This window comes from Protomyctophum bolini (genome assembly GCF_963924005.1).
Source record: "Protomyctophum bolini genome assembly, chromosome: 5".
In the NCBI taxonomy this organism is placed as follows: domain Eukaryota; kingdom Metazoa; phylum Chordata; class Actinopteri; order Myctophiformes; family Myctophidae; genus Protomyctophum; species Protomyctophum bolini.
In genome coordinates this window covers 21,610,976-21,627,067 of record NC_137866.1, presented here as the reverse complement: position 1 = coordinate 21,627,067, position 16,092 = coordinate 21,610,976, and the positions used below count along the sequence as shown (strand labels likewise).

The following is a 16,092-nucleotide window of genomic DNA, read 5'->3' as shown; positions in this document are numbered from 1 at the left end:
ACAACTACAACCTATCTCAAACCCTCACCCTAAACTTCCCACGGGGCAGCACACCTAAACCTAACCTTAACCCATGTCTAACCAATGACTAGTCTAAACTAAGTATGCACCCCCAACAAAGAGACCATACAGCCTTTGTATTATCTGTATGCTGAGAATGGACAAAGAACATTAATTAATCAGTGATGCTTGCGGAACTCGACTTCGTCTCGTTCCCCTACCGCATCACTGTCGTGGCAATAATCACGTTAAACAACACCCTCTCGTGTAATATTGCAATTCTACAACAGTTACCCTTAAAACTACGAAAATCGTAGTTAAAAAAATTAATGACAGATGTAGTCACTACGACCACAAATGTCCAAAGAAACTAGCTAGCCTAGCCACCGAGTTTGCTAGCGCTCTGGGAAAACAAAGCGGCTGAATTCTTTGTTTTGATTAGGTGGTGAACAGTGCTGGTTTGATCAACGGCTAGAAACCGTTTCAACCAATCAGATTGCTTCCTCTTAACGACCTGTTGTAGAATATAGACTGTCATACTGACTACAACTCACCATATTTGTGTATTTAATTGATACAGTAAACAAGTCTTTGAAATGAACGAAAGGCACTAGAGCGGTTTGCTTCTTCTAATTAAATTGTTTTGTGCGGGACGATCGTGATCCTCAACCAAGTGGCAGTAAAATGTCTTCCCTCGGCCGTGCACGACGTGCACGTCATTATGATGTCTCTGACTCATGGCGTGTTTGTTCCTGTGTCGTTGGTTCAGTTTGGCGACAGGTTCAAGCCCTACATCCGTTACTGCATGGAGGAGGAGTCGTGTATGGAATACATGCGCATGCTTCTCAGGGACAACGAGCTCTTCAAAATCTACGTCACGGTTAGTTAACACCATCTCTAATGTTCAAAATGTTCAAAAATACAAGGTTACAAGCTCACGCATCACGTTATGAGCTTGTGGAGCATTTTTTTTTAATGGCACTCAATCGTGCTGTCAGAAAACAACCATCATCTTCAGAATGCACTGATATTGTATTCACACATATTTCTAATTCATCGTGTGTGTGTGTGTGTGTGTGTGTGTGTGTGTGTCATTGTTCAGTGGGGAGAGACAAAGGAGGAGTGTAACCGTCTGAAGCTGGCTGACATGTTGGCAAAGCCTCACCAGAGGCTAACCAAATACCCCCTGCTGATCAAGAGGGTGCTCAAGAAGACGGACGAGCCGTCGGCCCGCGACGCCGTCGCCAGCATGGTGGTCACGGTGGAGCGCTTCATCAACAGCGTGGAGTCGCAGATGCAGCAGCGGCAGGAGCGACAGAAACTGGCCACCACCTCTGCTCGCATAGAGTCCTATGAGGCCGTAGAGGGCAGCAGTGAGGAAGTGGAGAAGGTGAGAGTGTAGTTTACTGATATCCCGATTAACTAAACTTTTTGTTCTGTTTGAAGATGTGACTACATTTTTGGTCCTTAATGTCGTGTTTGGTGTCTTTCAGATCCTTAAAGAGTACAGCCACTTTGACCTGACGGCCCCCATGAGGGATACGTCCCCGGAGGAGACTCGACAGCTCCACCTGGAGGGAGCACTGAGAATGAAAGAAGGCAAAGACAGCAGGGTAAGACTGCGTACACAGAGTATATCCGGTATGTTTTATAGTTGCTTCACGTGAAATTGACTAGAACGGTATAAATGCATATTTAATATGAGTGTGTTTCCCATTCAGATGGATGTCTATTGTTTCCTATTCACCGACTTGCTTCTCATCACCAAGCCTGTGAAAAGAGTGGAGAAGGTCAAAGTCATCCGCCAACCTCTCCTCATTCACAATGTCATCTGCAAGGAGCTGAAAGACCCTGGTGAGAGACAGTATATAGACAGTAGTAAAGACCCTGGTGAGAGACAGTATATGAACTCACAGGACGATGCATTGCAGCAGATACAGTATTCTTCCTGGGGTCACGCATATAAGCTTTACATCTGCTTCAGAATCAATCAACTTTATTGTCCTGTATGTATTGTCTGCAGGTGTTAAAGAGTGGGTAACATGTGTTTTTTGTGCAAGCTCTACACATTGCAATAGAGGGTATGCGCAATGCATGCTTAAAGTGAATGTCACATCGAGTTGGCAAATCGAGTGCGGCAAAGCAATAGGCAAAGTGAGTTTAACATTGTTTAATGCAAACAGATAGGACTTTTCTGTTTGGATGTATGGGCTGTCAAGGCCAGAAAGTAGTTCAGGCATTCCTGCATAACTTCCGGGTTTGATGATGATGTCACGCGCATACCCTCTATTCCAGGAAGAGTTACAATAGGAGAATAGAGAATAAATGAACAAAGAACAAGTCTAATAACAGGAGAACATTGTGACACCAGACAGATACTGATAGGGGGTATAGAGATGCATCAATGCTTCAAGAATAAAAAGAATAAGAGGCAGTAAACATGTAGTAATGTACATCGATTAGAAATAAGGTTCCAAAAACCGAAGGATTTTGCATTGGAGAATTTATTGGATTACTCCAGCGCAGTAACTGCATTTGATGACTTTGGGCCTGATTCATTAAAAAGAAATACGCCACCGTTGCACTGTGGCGGAAACAGATATCGTATTTATCCGTCCGATCAAGCTACGTTGAGATGACGTGTTATTCAGAGAAGCTGGTGTAATCACTTCATTTATGCGGATCGCTGAGTGTGTCCTTTCCGCATTTTCCCCAAGCGATTCGCCTGTTGTCGCCTGGTTAGTTGGAACATCCACGCCCATTCTACACCATATAAGGCAACAGGAAATCTCGAAATACGTCATCATAGCCGGCACAGAGGATTCCCAAACTTTAAATTCTATACAACAGCGCGATGAGCTTGTAGAGTAGTTAATTTTGACAGGAGGTTCTCTGCACGGACAGATCTTCAAGCAAACAGCGCAAGTTATATGTATAAAAATAATTATAAACGAAACTTGCCAACTTGGCACGCATTGCTTCACTCGATCCTTAAATGTCAGAGTTAACTGATATGTTACAGTTACTTTCACATAATGAGAAAGAAGTTAATTTGTACTGTTCACCACACGACCAAATGCTATATACAACTCGGCAATGATACTGATGAATGCACTGCAGGGTTATAAAAAAAAGAAAGAACACTCGCCTGCAGAAGTAAAATAGATATCCGATGTATCAGATGTAAATTCATTTCATGATGTCGTCATATTAAAATGATTCGCGGGACACGGCAAACTTGATTCATCTCATGATGAGATCAATGTAGTAGCTAGCCTGCAGCATATAGCCTACACAGCTACAACGTTGCCCATATTATAATTAATTAAGGTGAGCTGGCTTAAAACTGACTGGCCAAATTGCACGCGCTGATGCCATAATGTGGATTTATAGCCCTCGTCGTGACTGCTGTCTGTCTGTCAGACCGGCATGTCTGTGAACCATAGAATGCCATAGATAGATAGACCATATAACAGTCGGGCCGGGCCGTGTTCTGTCCTTGCCGGGCTCACCGCGCCGTTATATTAATTTTCCAATGTAAATTTCACCCAGATTGGACTCTGTTCAGCGGCCGCATGCTGCTGTCCGCCCCACACACACACACACACACACACACACACACACCGACAGTCAGAGAACTGACTCACTAAATAACACTAACACACACTAAACAATGTTGGATTCGTACAGTGCAGAATGCAGATAAGTGTAGGCCTATGTTCTTATTATAATTGTGAGTTTGTTTTTTAACATGCAGCGTGAGTCCACGGGAGCTCACAACACGTTGCACTGCGAGTAGCCTATAGAGAAGGCTGTCAAGTGAGCAGCGCAATCGCGCATGCTATAGAAATATCCTAATAAATAAATAAAAATGTGTCGCTTGCAGGGGCAGTTTCCTTATGGGACTTGCCTCTAGAATGCATGCATAGGCATACAAGTGCAAGTTTTATATATCATTTTTTTATGTGCTGAACAATGTTATAGGGTCGGGACACATGCCTACATATTTTATCTGTGATTTGGGAACTATTTATTGATTCAGCATGAAGACTAAAGCCTTCTGAATATATCCGTAAATTCGTCCGCCACCTAAAGAGGTCCCGTGGGATTTTACGGAGTTTCCGACCAACCTACGTGAGCGTCAAGTTCACGGCCATTTCCATGAATTCCAAATTAATGTGGGAAATCCACGTAAATGCCTTTCCGCTAGCTTCACGTCATTATATCAGCGTAAACGCGTTGAAGAATCAGGCCCATACTTTGTCTTTAACCCATTTTGGGAGGAAACCCCTTTTGGTGTTAGCATTACGTTATGCTTCAGCTATTGAAAAATAGCAGATCTACAAGCTCATAGCGCGGCACTGAGTGGCGCGCTATGAGCTTGTAGGTCTGCTATTTTTGAAAAATCAAAGAACAACTGACATAGAAACATAGATTTTTCTGAAAACTGTCAGGAACTCTGATCTCAGGTCAAAATGGGTTAAATATAGGGAGTGGAATGATCGATTACAGTTGACCTGTATTTTATATTCATCTCCTTGAAAAGTTGATTTGAGTTTCTTTTTCTCCTGGCTCCCCCCCCCCCCCCCCCCCATAGGCTCATTCACCCTTATCTACCTCAATGAGTTCAACAGTGCAGTGGCAGCGTACACTCTCCAAGCCAACAGCGCCACCCAGGGGCGAGGTTGGATAGATGCCATCTGCAATGTCCAGGTAGGAGAACCGGTTCATATTTACCATCTCTGGTCCTCAGAGTGTGGTCCGGTCCCCCCCAAGGGGTTCAGAACAAACATATTGATACAGTACTTTCAAGTTATTTTATATCACATTTTATATACCAGACCAAAAAGACCATCTACATTCTAATTCTAATTCTAAGTTCAAATCGCGTCACACCACAACGCGTTGTGAGCTTGTAGATATATTTGCTAAACATTCTAAAAGATATCTATATGGGACACCCATATGAATACATTTTATCATTAAATCAGTTTAGGTGTCCTTGACACATGAAAGTGTTTGTAAAGCACTGCTCCACAGCGCTGCTGAATAGTCAGGCGGCGGACGTCCACTGTTCTGGATGCTGACCATATATCATTTTTAAATGTGTTTCAGAACCAACTAGAGAGGCTTCGGAGGAGCTTTCAAACCGAGGAGCTTCTCCGGCAACAGAGTAGTCTGAAGACACGTGTCGTGGGCGGGGAGGAGGAGATGGAGGAGGACGAGAGCAGCACCTCCACGACCAGCTCCCCACGTCTGATACACAAAGAGCAGCAGAACACTAGGTACGTCAGTAGAGAGGACACAAAGAGCAGCAGAACACTAGGTACGTCAGTAGAGAGGACATGAAGGGACTGATACACAAAGAGCAGCAGAACACTAGGTACGTCAGTAGAGAGGACACAAAGAGCAGCAGAACACTAGGTACGTCAGTAGAGAGGACATGAAGGGACTGATACACAAAGAGCAGCAGAACACTAGGTACGTCAGTAGAGAGGACATGAAGGGACTGATACACAAAGAGCAGCAGAACACTAGGTACGTCAGTAGAGAGGACAAATAATTAACAACTTAAATACTCGCACTATCACCATGAATATGTGAGGGAACATGACTAATTCCCTCTACCCACCACCACCACCCTTTGATGTCAATTTACATGTAACATTTGGTAAAGCTAACTCTCTCTCTCTCTGCCTTCAGCCAATCCGATGGTTCGACTGAGACCCTGTCGGTGATGGACGTCGATGAGCCAGAACACCAAGACTCTCCCGGTCCAATCACGGATCCAGGGGGGGTTGCCGTCGGCAAAGCCCCCGACTCGGGCGTCATGGACACCACCCTGCCCATGATGAAGCCTGAGGTCCAGGATCCAGACGCAGGGCCTGAGAGTTTGGAGCTGGACCCCCAGAGCCGGTCTCTATCCATGGACAGCGCCTACGGTACCCTCTCCCCGGAGTCCCTCCTGAGAGAGCTGCAGCAGGCACAGCCGAGCCAGAGTGAGGGGGAGGACACGGAGGAGGAGGAGGAGGGCAGCGAACCGGAGGCCATAATTGTTGAACAGGAGGAGAGGGAAGAGGAGGAGGACGACGCAGAGGAAAAAGAGCCGGAGCAGGGGGAAGAAGAAGAAGAGGAGGAGGAGGAGGAGGAGGAGGCGGGAGACAACTCGTCCCTCGGGTCGCAGCTGTCTGTCATCCAGTCGTCCAAGCCTCGCCGCCGGCCCCACGTTCAGTCCCGGCTCCTGTGCCTCCAGATGCCCTCCACGCTGTCCATGTCCCGCTCCGAGGACAACCTCCTGCAGCGCTTGCGCGGCGACGCTCCCGCCTCCCGCCTCCGCGCGGCAGACACGACCCACGCGGCCCACGACCGGCCCGTATGTAGCGAAAGGGAGAACGCCACGTCGTCGTCGTTGTCGTACAGCAAGAGCCTGTCCGAACTGGGCCAGAACTGCATAGAGATAGAATTGCTTCCCAGTGACCTTCTCGGCCAGTCCTTTGACTCCCTCGACTCGACCGTGACCTCGGATAAACTCTGTGCCACTCTGACGAGGGCACAAGCCAGGCAGGTCCGGGCGGCCCTGGCAGGCGCCTGCGATGCCAACGAGGCACAGTGCAGCGGCTGGGACGGGGAGGTGGCGCCATCCGCCTCTGTGGAGAGGAAGTGCGAGTCGGTGGGCTCGGGAGGAACATTGGCCCAATGCAAAAAGTCTCCGGCACAACAGCACAAGAAGCTGACACTAGCCCAGCTTTATAGGATACGCAACACTCTGGTCCTCAACTCTACACTCACTGCCTCGTAAGTAACGCCACTCTATGCTCCCTTGCCTTTTAGTTAAACGCGTAATCGTAATGAATTGCCTCTGTATAGTATGTACCGGTATATTGATTTAGTTTTGTGTGTTTTCTCCTTTCTAGAGAGGTGTAACCACTCTGGTAGAAGACAAACCAGTGGCCATAACAAGGAACCACACTTGACTTGCGTGGATGAACTGAGTTCCTTGTGACACTCTAAATGCACTCTATCTGTCTGCCTTCTCCCTTCACATTGCTTTTCTTGGACACTGTCTGAACTGTATTTTTCTTTTGCGTTTTGAACAATAACAATCCATTCATGCTGTTTGCATTAGTTTCCGTTAATTTTTCTGCATGGAGGGGAGAGGCAGGGAGACATTAACTGCTTGCACTTTGTAATGGAAGAAGCATTAAGTGGCTGGGACTGTAATGTGGACTGGAGTATACCGGGTCGGTGGAGTGGAGCTGTCACCCCTGCAGGCAGTGGGAACAGGGAGAGGTGGGGCCTTAATGCAAAGGTCGTACCATCTCCTCCCTTTCTGGACCGGAGAGCTCACAGGAGAGAGATGCCCAAATCGAGGAGAAGCGCACCAAATCGGACTCACCTGCAGCACCTGGGACAGTGATTCCACCGCACCAGGTTTGCTTCAAGAAAAGAAAACAAATGAATATTGCACAGTCGTTGTATTTGTCGTTGAATAGAAGAATCACTAAAAGAGCGAATTGAGCGCACGTTTAAATTTGTATACACACTGTGTACATTTTGTACACTTGCACACAGTGTGTACAATCAAATTTGAATTTGTTTCCTGTTAATGTCTGCTGTGTGTGTGTGCGTGTGAGAGTGAATGTCAGTTCAAGAATGTCTGGTATGTGTGTCTGTGTGAATGATACAGTGGTCCTTAATTCCAGACTGAACCAAACTGATTCCCATCTCCTGTGAATATGCTAACATGCCCAAAGATGGAAGACCCGAGCAGCCAGTAGATTTCAAATAAAGTGCACCGAAAGACCTGTGATCCGGCAACCATTAAATAACTAGAATATATTATCTGTTGCTCTGATTGTCTTTAACAGACCACCTCACAAAATGGCTGCATTTCAGCCAATATAGAGATCACTGAAAAACAAGGTTTTTTTTTGGAGCTGTTGTTCTTCGGTTGGACTAATGCCATTTGGTATGCTGAACTAACGAAGATGATGGGTTTTGATTGCTGAGTAGAAGAAAAACGATTAACTCACGAATCAACTGAATGTGGGTGACTATAAGTTGTTTCAAGGAAATGTATGCACTAAAGTTGGGTATGGCGTGAGTGTGTACTCACCCCCAGGGGGCCTAAAGGTATCAAATCATAGGAGGAGAGAAAAAAATGAAAAGAAATCTACACTTAAGTAATCCTTGTCTTGGAGCACCTTGTTAAGACAATTCATTTGTTTTTGTGTTTCTTTACAATGGTAACGATAATAAGAGATTGAACAGTGGTTTGGGTTGCATAATATATGTAACAAGTGAATCTGAGTTTTTGTGTTTGTCTTTTTCCACACTGACCGTGTTCACGTGGCAGCCGTTTTCCTCTTACTTCATAGTTCAGTATAATGTAATTGCACATGTGAATGGTCAGCCGGCCAATGAAAAAACATTGTTGGCTGTTATTATTGACCGCCACTCTAAAATGAAAGTGTTCACACTCACATTCAGCTGTTCCTGAAAAGTGATTTTATTTCCAACTCCTATAACCTTTTTCCCCCAATGTTGCCCAAACCAAATAGTTTAACTTTGTTTACTTTTTAGTTTTTTGTTTGTGTAATATTTATTATACTTGATATTGTTTATATTGTTTGCTTTCATGATTTGTACATTTTCTGTTGATGTAGTCTTAATAATTTGTGTTTCTTTGTCGGGCATAAAATGTGCTACGAACCAAAACCATCCGTTTGACCTTTTCAGGAATGTCTCTAAAAGTGTCTTACAAAATTAAAAAAAAAAATCAGAAAAGATTTTGTAATCCTTATTTGAATGTTTTAATCCAATGTAATGGGGTGATTTGAGGAGAGAGCCTGGCATGGAATAGAATGCCCAGTGCCCGCTCACATTGAAAACCATTTGATAGAGTCAGCCAGCAGATGGAGACAAAGTATTTAGGATGGTGAGGAGTTTGAAAGAGGTGGTGGCCAAGCTTGCATCACCTAGCGCCAACCCATTGATTGATTGAAACATTTCAAGCACAAACTCAATACAAAGACTGTTAACTGTGAGTGGACGACCCAATTAAGCATTACACTTGTTTACAACAGGGTCCACTTTGTTCAATTCATCAAAACAATTAGACGTACAAATAGACACTTCTATATAATTAAAGAACAGAACAGGAATTCGTCATAAAGGAAGCAAAAAGGGAAAAGAAACATATACAGTGAGGGGAAAGGGGGTGGGCGGTGGGGGTGGATTCAGATTTTACAGGAGCCAGTTTCGAATTGCAGCCGTCCATAGGTGCCCTTTGAGAGCGGTTTTGAAGGAGTCAAGGGATTCACATGTCTTAATGACTGTTGGTAGGGCGTTCCATATTTTGGTGGCATAGGAGCGAAAATAATTTAGTCCCTTGTTTGTGCCGAATCTGGGTTGTACATGGTTTGTTGCACTCCCTCTGGTGTTGTGGGTATGGGCTTCGTTTACATTAAGGAAGTATCTAGACAGGTACATGGGTATCTTGGTGGTGTATCGAATTTTGTGGACCAGACCCATTGCAAGATGCTGTACTCTATCGTCGACCCTAAGCCATCCCAGCCTGTCAATATTTGGTTCATATCAGTGAGTGTACATCCACCTGTATATAACCAAATCAAATAAAGGCCTATTTATTGTATTGGTTCCCACAAGTATAATATGAATATTAATATGCAATATACATATTTAGCAAAATAGTTAATAATGGTGTTGTGCAGTTAAGGTAAGAAACAATACAGCACTGTTTCCCAAAGTGTGGGTTGGGACCCATTTGTGTGTCATGGACCAATTTGTATGGGTCCCCTTTATTTCTTTTATGCTTAAATTATTTCAAAACATTCCCAAAAAAGGAAAAAATCATGAATTAAAAACTAAATTCAGTGATTTTTATCAGTAATTTCAGGAAGACATCAAAGACAAATCTAAGAAATTAGAAAACAAATGTTTAAGTAGTAGTGAAAATATTTTCACTAGTTTGGGTCTCTGACAAAATGTCTAATCTGTCTTTTGGGTCTCAACCTGAAAAGGTTGGGAACCACTGCGTGTTTAGTATAATAAAATGTCATTACTTTTCATTACATTGCATTACAGTTCCCCTCAAAAACCACAGAGGCTCCCTGGACCCCACTTTGAACACCACTGATTTAAGGTACAGTAGTAAACACACACACACACACACACACACACACACACACACACACACACACACACAGTAATATGAATTGTGTCAGTGCATTGTGAATATTAAATATTATAATCCGACCTCCACTGGATGCTATACCTCTTTTCTGACTGGATTGTCCATTTAATTAAGAAATATCCTTGTGATTCCCATTTCATGTTTTACAATCCTAAAAATGAAAACAGACAATATTGAAATGACAGTAAGCTTCTTATAAGCTGATACAATTACTGAGGTGAGGAATGTGCTCACTCTCAATTGAGAAAACAACACAAATAAAGACAATTGATCCCTGAACATATGCCATGCCTTTGTGGAAGGAATTTATGCCAGACAGCATCTGGCAGTACTATTATCACCTTAATGCTATTCTCAAACCTTATGTCTGTGGTAAATCGGCGATTTGATTAATCTCCTAAAACTATCCAGGTATAGAGAGAGGATATTAGAGATGTAGCATTGGTTCAAATTCAGTTTTAAAGCTTAATTTAAAAATACATCGAAAAGTAAATGTTCAATAATACCCGGAACACCTTCCACAAAGCATAAATGTTAAATAAGCCCATGAGTGCTAATTAAAAAAAAGTCAGTTAAAAAAAAAAAATTGCGCCACAAGGTTGTCTGACCATGCAGTCTGACATGTCATATAGCCTATCCATATTCCTATGTGGCTATATACTTGTCTGCTTAAACACTCCTCCTCTGCACTGTGGCCCCTCATAGGCACAAACAAGGGGCCAGATGTTCAGCTGTGGCCCTATGCATCACATGAAGGTCAACCACAACCACCCTAATGGCATAGGCTACCTCGATCAGTGTGGCTCTGATACAGGGCAGCTGTTCACATGGTTATCCATTCCATATGGCTGCCACTTGTTCACGGGCCTTTTCACACAGCACAGCCCTTGTAAACACGCTTTAGTTCCCTGTTCACGTTTTTTTCCCCGCTCCTGTAAAACATGTCCTAAATCCAATCACAGTCCCGCTAACGGGGATGATGTTGATTAATGGGAATGTTTAGTGGTAATAGTGACCTATAAGCCAACTGAGATTACAGGCAGGCAACCAGCCATGCTAGCGCGCCCGCCCAGGGCCCAGGACAGCAGGAAACAAGCAGAGCTTAGTAAGGGATTGTTTTAGACAGACAATGCTGTCTACCTGATCCTCCGTTAAATCCTGCTCAGGAAGTGTACCGGGGGATTGGTGCAGTTTAATAAATGAAAGTGCTCCCATAATCAGGATTTGCCAAAGTGCCCCTTTGTGTTAATCTGACATTTTTTTACAGCATGCTTTTTGACATCTGTCATGGCAAGTGGTGTTAACCCTACGTACCCCCATCATACAGTATAAACAGTGCAATAGCATGGGGGTTCACGCCCTGTCATTTAAACATTACAGTGTGGCATGCATGAATTGTTTCTTCACTGTATGAAACTGTACTACTTTTTACACTGAAAGCATTTAACCTTACACCTTGTCAAAGATAATACTGACATGACATGGCTTGGGGGGGGGGGGGGGGGGGGGGGTGGAAAATGTCATCGGTGAAAGTGTTGGAATGCCAAGGAGATTGATTACAGTATCTCTGGGGGGATTTTTTTAAACTAATTCAACAGGAATGATACTTTTGAGTGGCGTACATGCACAATATTCTGCTCATACTAACATGTCGTCACTGGCAAGGATGCCCCCGACATGAGGTCATCGCAGGGTGTGCTGCATCCCCATTATTACTTACCCGAGGCTAATAGAGCCGGGACGTGTAATTACTTTGTCATTAACATAGAAAAGCTGCACTTTAATGATTAAAGTCCTGCAGCATACCAGCGATAAAGCATAATAAAAATTGTTTTAAAATCAAGGAGTACAACAATAATCCCACCAGGGCCAGATGTGAGAACGGGGGAGGGGCCTTTGAATTCTGGGCCAGATTAACAGGAAAAAGAGGACTGCGCTGTCTTTTCTCTGCCGATTAGGGGACTCAACATGCTGTAATCCACCGATTAGCTGGTATAATCACCTGTAAATACACCTTGGCGTCTACTAGTATTGCTCTTGAACCAGTGGTTCTCAAACATTTTAGAGCTCTGGACCACTAGCACAGGGATACTCAAATAGATTTACCTGTGGGCCACATTACAAAAATGGCAAGGGGCCAGGGGCCAGTAGATAAAATTACGACATTAATGATACTTGATAACTTCTCTCTTTCAATTGCTTTATTTTCGCAAAATGTATCAAAGTACAATGTGCATGCACACAATATGTAAATAAATAAATGTGTTACATTTTCTTGCATAAACACAAAGAGCTGTTTCCATAACTGCACAAATTATTGCACATAACATGAGTAGCTGTTATAATAACATAATAACATAACATGAGTAGCTCTTTGCCTGCATGCCTGCCTGTCTGTCTGTCTGTCTGTCCATGAGTAGTTATTTGTCTGTCTGTCAATGAGTAGCTGTCTTACTGTCTGCCTGTCTATGAGTAGCTGTCTGCCTGCCTGTCTATGAGTAGCTGTCTGTCTGCCTGCCTGCCTGTCCAATTGTCCATGAGTAGCTGTCTGTCTGCCTGTCTGAGTAGCTGTCTACCTGCCTGCCTAATTGTCCATGAGTAGCTGTCTGTCTGCCTGTCTATGAGTAGCTGTCTGCCTGCCTGCCTAATTGTCCATGAGTAGCTGTCTGTCTGCCTGTCTATGAGTAGCTGTCTGCCTTCCTGCCTGTCCAATTGTCCATGAGTAGCTGTCTGTCTGTCTATGAGTAGCTGTCTGCCTGCCTGCCCAATTGTCTATGAGTAGCTGTCTGTCTGTCTATGAGTAGCTGTCTGCCTTCCTGCCTGTCCAATTGTCCATGAGTAGCTGTCTGTCTGTCTATGAGTAGCTGTCTGCCTTCCTGCCTGTCCAATTGTCCATGAGTAGCTGTCTGCCTGCCTGTCCAATTCTCCATGAGTAGCTGTCTGTCTGCCTGTCTATGAGTAGCTGTCTGACTGCCTGCCTGTCCAATTCTCCATGAGTAGCTGTCTGTCTGTCTGCCTGTCTATGAGTAGCTGTCTGCCTGCCTGCCAGCCAACAAGTTGGTTAACAGAAAATTAATTGTTATGGCTGAGTAAAATAAAATACAATAAACACAATTTGCCTGAAAATAGATTACCCAGCTATGACCTTTTTCATGAAAAAAAAAATGAGTAGTGATATGGCTGACTGAGTAAAATAAAACAATCTACCTGAAAATAGATAGCTATAAGTGAAGAGCAATTTCCGCAATTTCCGCAATTACCATTTCCGCAATTTCCGCAATTTCCATTTCCACCATTTCCGCAATTTCCGCAATTACCATTTCCGCAATTCCGCAATTCCAATTTCCATTTCCAACTATTAATGGCAGCTGGGTTTCATCATTCAAATAAAATAGAATTCTGTCCGTTTAGCTATAAAATTATGTCAGGGAATAGGGATACACAGTATATGTCTTTCATTTGCATTGCATCTCCCCCCCCCCCCCCCCCCCCCCCAAGCTTTTATTTTCGTTCGAGTAATAGTACAACTCTAATAGTATTACTTATAATAATGTAATTAAAGATTTTTATTTCATTTTCCAGATTTTTTTTTCTTCTTTTTTTTAGATTTTCATTGGTGGGCCAGTCATAATGGTCCCGCGGGCCTGATGTGGCCCGCGGGCCTGAGGTTGAGTATCACTGCACTAGCATATTTCATACAATCTTCAAGGACCACCCCACCTCTATGTACAATAGTGCATAGGCTACAGCAGCATACACACAGTGTACATATACATACATACATTCAAACATACAGTATAAATAACCCTGCAATGTCTATAGTATGTGCCAGCCGTTTTTCCTCCAAATTTGATTTGGTCAAAAATGATCTAAACCTCAGATCAAATGCTTGACTACGGTGTGTATTACCAGCATTCAAATCCGAGGGGGGGTAAAAAATGTCCGGCCTTCTTTGGCCCCTGGTCGTGAAACGACCTATACAGTCCAGACTAAAATTGGCTTTGAAAGTTCCTTTGAGAAGTTTCAAAAGGATCATCTTAGATGTACAGTCCAACACCGGCACATGTTTGGATATGTACTAGCCATTGTTCAGGCCTATACATTTATTATTTCTGTTTATATTTTGTACGTACATAGTGTATATATTTGCCCTGCCACTTAAAGATTAGCATTTCGTACTTTGAAGTGTATCATGGATGTTTTGTTTGCTGTTCTCTAATGTGACATGTACGATATAGCATTGAAGTTTTTCTGGCTGAACCGTTTGACCATCGGTAATGAAACTTCAATACACATATGCATCTCCTCATGCCGAACAACTTAACAAGTATCATGCTCTTACTTTTGACCTCTGGCCATTTTATGAAAAACCATAGATATAGGCCTATAAGCTAGATGGCTCTCCTGCGCTCTGGCCAATGGAGAGCGATGTTGCTACGTGGAGGCCATCTTACCGAGGGGCAGCATAACATTGTGTCTATGGGGCATGTACTTTTTAAATAACCATAACTTGCTCAATTTACAGCAGTGACCGCGGCTGTGATTTCTTTCCAGCAATAATTTTTATTGTAATTTGTGAAGCCACGCTAGTCACGGGAAAATATAATTATTTTGTTGTTCCACCGTCAGGGACTCGATCCATTTCGTTTGAGCTGCGCGCACAGCCTTTTTTCTTTTTTTTGACAGATGGATCTCAGACAAACTGCTGTCTGCTGAGTCATGCTTGAAGCCTTTTATGGTGCAATGCAAATTAGGTTGTCGGGTGATTTTCCGATCACTTTGCACCCGCTGCATTCAGTGTGACATACACCTGCGATACGTCTGCGCACCTGTGGTACACACCACTCTTTGAATTGCACGGCAAAAAATCGTAGCTTGATCGGACGGATAAATACGATATCTGTTTACGCCTCCGTTACACTGTGGTGTATCTCTCTTTTGTGAATGAGGACCAATGTGTCTATTTTCGGCAGAGAGTGAGAGATAGGCAGCCTAAATCAACCAAAATTTGATACATCGCCTAGTTGGTCCAGAATGCGGCGGCTAGGTTAATTACTGGTACCAGGAGATTTGACCATCATTCAACTCCACTGGTTGCCAGTCTCGTTCAGGATCGATTTTAAGATTTTATTATTCACTTTTAAAGCTCTTAATGGTCTTGCTCCCACCTATTTATGTACAATGGTTGAATACTATGTATACCTTCACATACCCTTAGATCTTCTGGTCTGGGTCTACTAAAGGAGAGTCACGAGGCTACATTGGTGACCAAAGGTGATCGTCGTTGTTAGGGCCCCTAGGCTCTGAAACAGCCTACCAGAAGAACTGAGGCTAACCAGTTCCTTAACGAGTTTTAAATCTGTCTTAAAAACACATCTAAACAGGTTGGTGTAGACAACTTTAGTTTTTTTTCCAACCAAGGTTCATGTTTTAGGTTGTTGTCATTAGAGAAACTAAAAGATGCATTTGCTGCTTTCTTTCGTTTTAGGGATTTTAGCTGTTTTTGACAGGGGGGCGGGGGCATTCGAGCATGGGGCTAAATATGTATTTATTTTTACAAAATATAATGGCGATTTCTTTTTTTATGATTTACTATAGTCCTTATAGACCCCAGGAAATTACATCTGGCCACAGAAGATCACAGGATCTACTGAATGTGAAGGAGGCCTATACTGGGGGGAAGCCACATGTGTGTCATAGGCTCAATATGTCAGTTTGACACATTCACTAGATCTCATGATATTTTGTGGCCAGATGTAATTTCTTGGGGTTTAGTAGGACTATAGTAAATAATAAAATAATAAATCGCTATAAAAAATTGTAAAAGTATACATATTTAGCCCCATGTTCGAATGCCCCCGCCCCCCTGTCAAAAA

At 43.4% G+C, this 16,092-nt stretch overlaps 1 protein-coding gene across 6 annotated transcripts in view; it reads left to right on the top strand.

Annotated features, from left to right (window-relative positions):
* The window catches only part of plekhg5b (pleckstrin homology domain containing, family G (with RhoGef domain) member 5b), a gene marked incomplete at its 3' end in the record, with an annotated part of 74,154 nt that extends 65,384 nt beyond the window's left edge, over positions 1-8,770 (top strand). For 4 of the 6 annotated variants that reach the window (XM_080763609.1, XM_080763607.1, XM_080763610.1 and 1 more), the window contains 8 exons: positions 770-880; positions 1,103-1,390; positions 1,494-1,613; positions 1,722-1,854; positions 4,598-4,713; positions 5,116-5,285; positions 5,704-6,795; positions 6,915-8,770. In XM_080763609.1, the coding sequence (XP_080619735.1) occupies positions 770-880; positions 1,103-1,390; positions 1,494-1,613; positions 1,722-1,854; positions 4,598-4,713; positions 5,116-5,285; positions 5,704-6,795; positions 6,915-6,924 (2,040 nt within the window). Of the gene's footprint in view, positions 1-769; positions 881-1,102; positions 1,391-1,493; positions 1,614-1,721; positions 1,855-4,597; positions 4,714-5,115; positions 5,286-5,703; positions 6,800-6,914 lie in introns of those variants that run through there. The other 2 variants (XM_080763612.1, XM_080763608.1) reach the window with 1 other exon arrangement.
* Positions 8,771-16,092: the final 7,322 nt, after the last annotated feature.